Source organism: Sus scrofa, chromosome 6, assembly GCF_000003025.6.
Source record: "Sus scrofa isolate TJ Tabasco breed Duroc chromosome 6, Sscrofa11.1, whole genome shotgun sequence".
Classification (NCBI taxonomy): Eukaryota; Metazoa; Chordata; class Mammalia; order Artiodactyla; family Suidae; genus Sus; species Sus scrofa.
The window spans coordinates 54304419-54313354 of record NC_010448.4 but is presented as its reverse complement, the minus strand read 5'-3'; the positions used below and the strand labels follow the sequence as shown (position 1 = coordinate 54313354).

At 54.8% G+C, this 8936-nt stretch overlaps 1 protein-coding gene across 1 annotated transcript; it reads right to left on the bottom strand.

The window, feature by feature from the left end:
• LIN7B (lin-7 homolog B, crumbs cell polarity complex component) lies at positions 217–3803 on the bottom strand. The gene is given in 6 exon segments (NM_001244232.1): positions 217–319; positions 678–841; positions 2034–2243; positions 2830–2901; positions 3183–3301; positions 3731–3803. Coding segments are annotated over 6 exon segments (624 nt in total). The 5' UTR covers positions 3768–3803; the 3' UTR covers positions 217–297.

The following is an 8936-nucleotide window of genomic DNA, read 5'->3' as shown; positions in this document are numbered from 1 at the left end:
TAGGGGCTACTGTCTGCCGACCCCCGCACTCAGACCCCGACTGGGTCCCAGCCGCCGTCCTTGGACTTGTCGCTCCGAAGCCGACCTGGGGAAAAGTCTTTAGCTCTGCTCTTAGAATCTGAAAAGGTCTTCAGGGTCTAGTCTCCACCTCAGCTTCTCTCCCTCCCCATCTCCAGACACTCAATCCCCCGATGCAGGACAATCACAGACACTCAATGAGGGTCAAAGATCTTTAAATAAGGAGCTGGTGACATAAATACTGTACAGGGGAGGGGGTGAGGGTCCAGATCTGTGGTTTCAGCCTCGAGACTCCAAGGACCTGCAAGGAGGGTGAAGAGAGGGGAGCCAGGCTCAGGGGAGGGGACCTGGGGAGGCACTGGGACAGAGCCAGGACTAGGGTTCCCGAGCCAAGGACCCAGGGAAGGGGGTTGAGGGATTCCAGAGAGAGCAGGCTGCCGATCTCGGGATGGGAGCGAGCTAAGGATCCCCAAGGTATTCAGTTCAAGGAGCTTGGGGTGAGAGCCTGGGTCAAGGGTCAGAATCCCAGGGAAAGGAGCCAGGGAGGTGGGAGGGGGTGGGGGTAGCAACCAAGGTCTCAGAAATCATTGGCTTGGTGTGGGAGTGTGGAGGTAGGGGAGGCAGTGAAGGCCCCAGGGGTATGGTGGCAAAGGGCTCACGAGTAGCTCTGATGTTGCTGGCGCCGGCGGGCAGAGCGCATCTTCTCAAAGCGAGCCTCCATCTCCTCCAGTACCCGAGGGGTGTAACGCACCACCAGCTTCACAGAGCCCTGGGCGGCCTTCAGCAGCTCCACTGCCTTCTCGTGCTGCTCACCCTCCACGCTCTGCAGGGGCCGTGCAGACAGCTGGGCCTGGGGCCTACCACCCTCACCCCCGCCCCCACCCTGGAAATGAGACCAGCTGTAGGTGAGCCTGGTACCAGCCCCAAGACACCAGGTCCTCATGTCCTCATGGGAGAGTCACTAACACTTGCCTTGACGTCCTTCTCCCAAACCTTCCAAATGCCCCATATGCTCCCAGTCACGGAGCCGGACTGCAGGTTCATCTTTATCCGCTCCCTCCCCACAGCTCGACCCAGCCCTCCTGGCCTGACTCCTCTTCTTTGTCCCCACCACCAGGCCCCAGCTCAGGCCTCGTCCTCTCCCCAGTGGACGCTCACCCTCCTTGCCCTTCTGGCCTCCAGTCTCTTTCTCCAGTCCATCCCCAACGAAGCCACAAAGGACAAAGGGGTCTTTCTACAACTCGAGGCCGAGCATACCCCTCCCCTAGTCACAGCCCTCCCACTGGTCACGAGGAACCCTTGGGACAAAGTCCCAGCTTCTCAGGCTGGCCCCAATCACCTGTCCAGTTGTGCTTCCAGCTACTCTAACCACAGTGATTTGCATTGTCTGCCCCAGCCTTCTATCAGAACCAAGCCCCTTCTCTTCGGCACATAGGAGTGCAGAGTCATGGCCCCTACCTAAAACATCCCCAGCCAGCAACACCCTTTTCCCCTCTCATTTGCCCAGAGAACTCCTACTCATCCTTCAAAACCCAACTCAAAATGTGCCTTCATCTGCAAAAACATCCTTCATCTACACTGGTCTGGTGCCACACCCAGGCCCTCACAATGCTTTGTGCTTCTTCATTATTATCTCTCCGGTTTAGGACTTTTCAGTGAGGGTCTGTCTCCCTCACCAAAGAAGGAGTCCTTGAATGTAGGACCAATTACTCTCAGAGTCTGCAGCAACGGCTGGCACAGGGCTGGTCGCAGCGGCAGTGCTCAGTGTGTGTTGAATGACTGTCAAAATCGGAGACTGGGAATTCCCTTGTGGCACAGCGGGTTAAGTATCTGGTGTTGTCACTGCAGGCCTGGGTCGCTGCTGTGGCTCAGGTTCCATCCCTAGTCTGGGAACTTCCACGTGCTGCAGGCGCAGCCAAAACAAAAACAAAAACAAACGACTCCAGAACCACCCCCCCAAAAAAAACAGGCACCGTGCTACCCTTGACAGACGGTGACCTCAGCCCCCTACTCACCACACCATTCACTGACAGCAGCTGGTCCCCACGCTTGAGGCCTCCGTGGCGGTCAGCCACGCCGCCGGGGATGACCCGGGAGATGTAGATGGGCGAATTCTGCTCCTTGCCCCCCATGATGTTGAAGCCTAAGCCCTCGTCCGTCTTGGGCAGTTCGACTACCCGGGGATGTGCGTGGCCCTCACTGGCCGTGAAGGCAGCCACCGTGGCCTGGGAGAGAGAAAGCCTCCGGAGGTTGAGGGCCACCCCCCACCCCCGGCCCCATGATGGGCATGCAGACTAGGGTGGAAGATCTGGGCCCTCGAGCTCGGGGCGCTTCCACCATTCAACACAAGAGCACTCCTTAGCGACCGTAAGTCCTCTTTAGTCCCTCTGGACCCCATCAAAGAGGAACGTCTCCACGTGGCATGCGTGAGTCTCGGAGACTCAACACTCGCCAATCTCACTTTTTAACAGAACGACAAGGCCTGGACAGAGCCAAGAGCCTCCACGAAGCAGCAAGGGAACAGCATCTAACTGGGGTTTAGTAAGATTTCGGGGTTTAACGCTATTTCACTGTCGAAGGTCAGCTTCCCGTCAGGCATTTGGTACTAGTTTCTATTTCTAGTGGCAAAAGACGCCTTTATATGACATTTAAGCGAAAGATGGGCGCGTATGTAAAATGCCTTATACTTAAGTAAGGCAGGTACACAGACACGGCAGAAGCCTGAAACACGGCTGACCGACGTGGGGAGGACGCTGAGCCAGCCCATCCCATTCGGAGGATGCCAGGCGCAGTGGGGCGAGGGGCGCCTACCTTGGCCGTGGCGTGGGCCCGGACCTCAGCACTGCCGGTGATGTCCAGCGTGTCATAGAGCTGCTCATAGACCTGGTGAGGACGCAAAAGCGTCGAGGAGCCGCCAGCCCCCGCCTGCCTTCAACCCAGAAGTCCGGGCCTGCAGACCCTCCCACCCGCAGATCCGCCCCGCCCCTGCAGCCCGGAGGCCGCGGGAACCACAATTCCCAATGGACACCTGAGCTGAAGCGCGGGCGCCCCAAAGGAAGGCCGCCCCGGTCGCTGCTGGGAGGCGTAGTCCCCAGGCTCGGGGCGACCCAGAGGAGGACGACGGCCGCCCGCCCGCTCGGGCCCTGGCGCTGCGTTGCTCTCACCTCCCGGATGGCAGAGCAGAAGCGGCTCTGCAGGACTCGCTGGAGGGCCTGCAGCTTCTGCGGGGGCAGCTCCCCGCTGCGCTGGAGCCGCTCGAGGAGCTCCACCGCCCGGGACACGTCTGCGGGGCGGGGGCGGGGCGCACAGACACAGAGTCAGAGACTGGAAGACGCAGCGAAGCCCGGAGATATGCGGCCGGAGACCGAGGAAGGGCGAGCGCAGACCCGGGGCAAGACAGCCAAGTCCCAGTCGGACAGCCGCAGAGCTGCCGGCGGCAGTGGAGAGACTGCCACCAGTCACCCTGCGTCCCCAGGATCCCCAGGCACACACGGCCGGAGGTGGGCGGCGGGCTCCCCCTCGCCGTCCAGCGGGCCCGCCGACCCTCCCACGCCCATCGACAGCCTGACTTGCTGCGACCCGCCCCGCCCACCCCCGCCGGGCCCGCCCACCCGCCTGGGCCCCGCCGGGGGAGGGGCGGGGCCCGGAGTCCGGGGCCCGGGTCCCGGACGCAGGCCGCGGCCGGGTGGGCAGGGCCGCCTGGCGCGCTTACCCCGCTCCAGCCCCAGCGGCTCCACCAGCGCAGCCATGTCTGCGCCGCCGCTGCGAGGCACCCGCCTGCCGGGTCGCCGGCGAGGAAGGCGGGGCTGCGCGAGGCCACGCCCCGGCGACGAGCGCCACCTGCAGAGGCGCGGCCTGGCGTGCGCACCGCCCTACCGGCCTCCGCTCGGGGCTCGCTCCCCTGCCCTCAAACTCCATCGGTCCGCTGAGTTTGTGACCGTCCATTGCAGCGTCTGCACCACCTTTCATCTCAGTCTATCTGAGCTGCCCGCCACACCTGTCTGTCCCCTGTCTATCCCTTTCTCCCAGATTTATTAGACAACTTGTTAAACATCTCGGCCCAAGATGACCGGCGTGGTGATGAGCAGGGTACACAAGTCCACTGCCGTCCTGGAGCTTAGTCGGGGGGTGGGGGGCGGGTAGACACTAAACTACGACCGTGATCAGAATTGGGATCCAGGAGGGACATTGACATAGAGTCCTTGGAGGAGAGCTCCAGAGGTGGCTCGTGAGTCACTTTCTAGACCGAAAGAGCCCACATGGTTGGATAGCAGAGTAAGAATTGGAGTTTTCTGGTTTTCTGTTCTGTCTTTTTTGTCTTTAGGGCCACACCGGCGGCATATGGAGGTTTCCAGGCTAGGGGTCCAATCTGAGCTGTTGCTGCCAGCCTACGCCACAGCCACGCCAGATCCGAGCCTGGTCTGCGACCTACACCACAGCTCACAGCACCGCCAGATCCTTAACCCACTGATCAAGGCCAGGGATGGAACCCGCAACCCCAATGGTTCCTAGTCGGATTCGTTTCCGCTGCACCACCAGGGGAACTCCATGAACTGGAGCTGTTTATGAGGAAGGTGAACAGGTCGGCAGGATGCGGTTGATGCACACAGCCTTGTATGCTGGCATGCTCCTGCTGAGGACTTTGGACTTCATGGTAACCCCTAAGAGTAAAACGCGACATTGAAACATATATTTTAAGATCACTGTGGACACTGTGTGGAGCCTGGATTGGATGGGAACGAGAGTGGAAGCAGGGGGGTTGATCAGGAAGGCTCTTGCAGGAACTCTGTGATGGCTTGGACCAGGGCAGAGGCGCGGAGGAAAAGTGGACAGATTTGGAAATATGTGTCTTGCTGATTGACTGTATCCGAGGACCGGGAGGTGGAGGAGAAGGGGGTATAGATGCTTGTGGGGCCTTTTGCTAACATGATCTATGCTACTAGAGGGAGAGTCGATATTTCGTCTTTGAAGAGCTGGTGCAGTACCAAGACCTGCAAGCAGTTTTGAGAATTTGCACAAAGATGGTAAATAAAACCCTAAATGCTGGAGGCGAGAGAATACAGACCAGAGAGGACCTAGGACTGAGTCTTCAAAACTAGCATTAAAGGTCAGGAAGGGGAGTTCCTGTTGTGGCTCAGTGGTTAACGAATCTGACTAGGAACCATGAGGTTGCTGGTTTGATCCCTGGCCTCGATCAGTGGGTTAAGGATCCCGTGTTGCGGTGAGCTGTGGTGTAGGTGGCAGACGGGGCTCGGATCCAGCATTGCTGTCACTGTGGTGTAGATCAGCAGCTGCAGCTCTGATTTACCCCTAGCCTGGGAACCTCCATATGCCCCAGGTGCAGCCCTAAAAATGTGAGGGAAAAAAAAAAAGGTTCAGGAAGACGACAATGACCAGAAAGTAGGAAAATCAGCTGGGAGAAACCACGAGAAGAGAGTGTCTCTGAAAAAGGAAGTGGGCAGTGTTATCAGAAGCGCTACAAGAGGCCAAAGAAATGCAGACAGAGGCCAGGCTGGCGCGGTCTGGCCGTTGGCTCACTATTAGCTGGATGGGCCAAGTGTATCTGGGATTAACTTCACTATTAGCGGAAGGGAGTCCAGAAAAAGGCTCCTGCAAAGTGAGAGGACCATCCCTCTCTCTTTCATAGTGCTCTTCTTTTTTTTTTTTTTTTTCAAGGGCCACACCTAAGGTATATGGAAGTTCCTAGGCTAGGGGTCCAATTGGCGTTGTAGCTGCCGGCCGACACCACAGCCACAGCAACGCCGGATCCTTGACCCATTGATTGACGTCAGGGATCCAACCTGTGCCTCATGGATGCTAGTTAGATTCGTGTCCACTGAGCCACGATGGGAACTTCTCATTTTAACAAAAAGTAACTGCCCCATCCCTGTCCTAACTCTCTCCATTGCAAGAGGCAACAAGATATGGATGTTTCACCTGCTAGTTGCTTCTGTAGCTTACATACCATTTCTCCAAGTTTGCAAGTTCAGATGTTAGCAATATATTCCACATCGATTTTCTGCTTTTACAACCTTTCTCCTCCTTTCCCATTGTAGTTCTATGGTACCAGTTTTTAGGTCAATCAATAAAGTACTCGCATTATATTTAAGTACTACTCTTTACTGTAGAGTTTGTGTCCTGTGATTAAATTTCCTTTCTCAAACAGCTTCTGTTTTTTCAGTAACGTCTCTCTCTTTTGTTTCCTTCATCACCTTCCTAGTTTCTTTCGAAGTCTCCATCCCAAGAGATATTTTACTGAGTCTTTTCCTTCTGTAACTCCTTGGAAACGTCAGTCCTCTGACCCCGACCTGGACCAAATGCTCTCTTAAACTGCCATCCTGGGATTTCCCTCTGCTGCTCTGCTCAACTGGACACTCGTTTTTTGTTTTTTTTGTTTCTTCTTTTTTTATTTTTTAGGGCTGCGACCTGCAGCATACGAAGTTCCCAGGCTAGGGGTCAAATCAGAGCTGCAGCTTCTGGTCTACACCACAGTCACAGCAGTGCTGGATCCGAGCCATGTCTTCGACCTACACCACGGCTCACGCTGGATCCTTAACCCACTAAGCAAGGCCTAGGATGGAACCTGAGTCCTCATGGATACTAGTTGGGTTCATTAATCATTGAGCCACGACGGGAACTCCGGGATCCTCTCTTAAATCCATCAATTTGGTAAGGTATGTCTTCAGTTAACTTCCTAAAAAGATTGAGGTTTCTTTTTTTTTTTTTTTTTTTTTGTCTTTTTGTCTTTTGTTGTTGTTGTTGTTGCTATTTCTTGGGCCGCTCCAGCGGCATATGGAGGTTCCCAGGCTAGGGGTTGAATCGGAGCTGTAGCCACCGGCCTACGCCAGAGCCACAGCAACGTGGGATCCGAGCCGCGTCTGCAACCTACACCACAGCTCACGGCAACGCCGGATCGTTGACCCACTGAGCAAGGGCAGGGACCGAACCCGCAACCTCATGGTTCCTAGTCGGATTCGTTAACCACTGCGCCACGATGGGAACTCCCAGATTGAGGTTTCTTTTTCAAGAAAGTTCCTTTAATTCTCCCCCCACCCCAAAATTTCTAGTATCTAGTCAATTGCAAAATGCATCTACTAATTAATTTTTTCTTTTTAGGGCCATACCTGTGGCATATGGAAGTTCCTGGGGTAGGGGTGGAATCAGAGCTGCAGCTGGAGCCCATGCAACAGACACTGCATCTGAACCACATCTGCAACCTATGCTGCACCATGTGGCAACACTGGATCCTCAACCCACTGAGTTAGGCCAGGGATGGAACCTGCATCCTCAGACACTATGTCAAGTTCTTTACCTGACTGAGCCACAGTGGGAACTCCAGTCTACTAATTAATTTCAGTTGCTGTTTTCCAGGTGTAAAATTTCCATTCCTTTTCTTCTTTGGCTGCCTCTCTCTGCACGCACGAGAGTGCCCAGGCCAGAGATCAAACCTGAGCCACAGCAGTGACAATGCTCGATCTTTAATCCGCTGAGCCATGAGGGAACCCTTAATTTTTTTAAGATTCTTGTTAACTTTTAAACATTTAAAGTTCTCCTTCCTTATTTTGTGAATATAGTTATTTCAGTCTGATAATTCCAGCGGTGGAACCATGCCTGGGTGTTTCTATTGTCTAATTTTTTCTCTTTGAAGAGATGCTCAGCCTTGGTACTGAAAACCATACAGGTTCTGACTATCTTCAGCCAAAGGTTACGTTTTCTTTTGGCAGGCAGATCACCTAAATCCCAGTAGGGATTGATTTGGGGTTTTCTTAGACCTGGTCTCTCTCACTTGTGGCCTAACTCCAGTATCATGGTGCTCTGGGGGTCTCAAGTGCAGCCCTTCCACCACTGCAGGCCTTGAACCCCAACCTGTGTCCCCTAGGTCCACATCTCTGCTCAGCAGCTTAGCCTGTTACTGCTTCCTTTTTCTTTTTGGGGGGGGGGGCTTTGAAGTTCAATTAGGTCTCATTTATTTATTTGCTTTTTAGGGCCACATGCGTGGCACATGGAGGTTCCCAAGCTAAGGGTCAAATTGGAGCCACAGCTGCCAGCCTACACCACAGCCACAGCCACGCCAGATCCAAGCCGCATTTGCGACCTACACCACAGCTCACACCAATGCTGGATCCCCAACCCACTGAGCAAGGCCAGGGATGGAAATCTTCATGGTTCCTAGTTGGATTTATTTCCGCTGCACTGTGACGGGAGCTCATTTTTGTTTCCATTACTCCACTCAGATCCAAAAAAAATAGTTACAATTGATGTCAAGGGTCCTGCCCATGCTTTTCCTCTACAGGTTTTATAGCATCTGGTCTTACATTTAGGTCTGTAATTCATTTTGAGTTTTCTTGCCTCTGGTGTTAGAGAAATGTTCTAATTTCTTTTTCCACGTGCAGCTGTCCTCTTCTCCCAGCACCGCTTACTGAAGATTCTTGTCTTTTGTCTTCACCTTTCTATCTTGCTCTCCGGCTTCCTCACCCTTTCCCTGCTCTCCAACTCGGACTAGTTTCCCTTGCACACGTTCGAAGCTGCAGCTTGCAATGAGTGCTCTAGGGCCTCATGCCCTGCCAAGACTGGGGTAAGAAAAGCCCCGCAGTGAATGGGCCGGAGAGTTAAAGAAGGAAAATACAAAAGGGATCTGTCAAGGACCCTTAGGGAGGGCTTCCTCAAGGCCATTTTAGACAGCCCCAACGTCCTGGGGCTGACCCCGGCCTTAGATCACAAAGGTCAAGTCCTGGGCCCACAACGGAAAGCAACCAAAACAGAGCTGTCCCACGTTGGGTGGGAGTTCCCGCTGTGGTGCAATGGGATCAGCAACATCTCCGGACACTCGCACGAAGGTCTGATCCCCGGCCTGGCATCTCCCCAGCACTCGCACGAAGGCCTGATCCTTAGCTGTGGGTTAGGGATCCAGCGTTGCC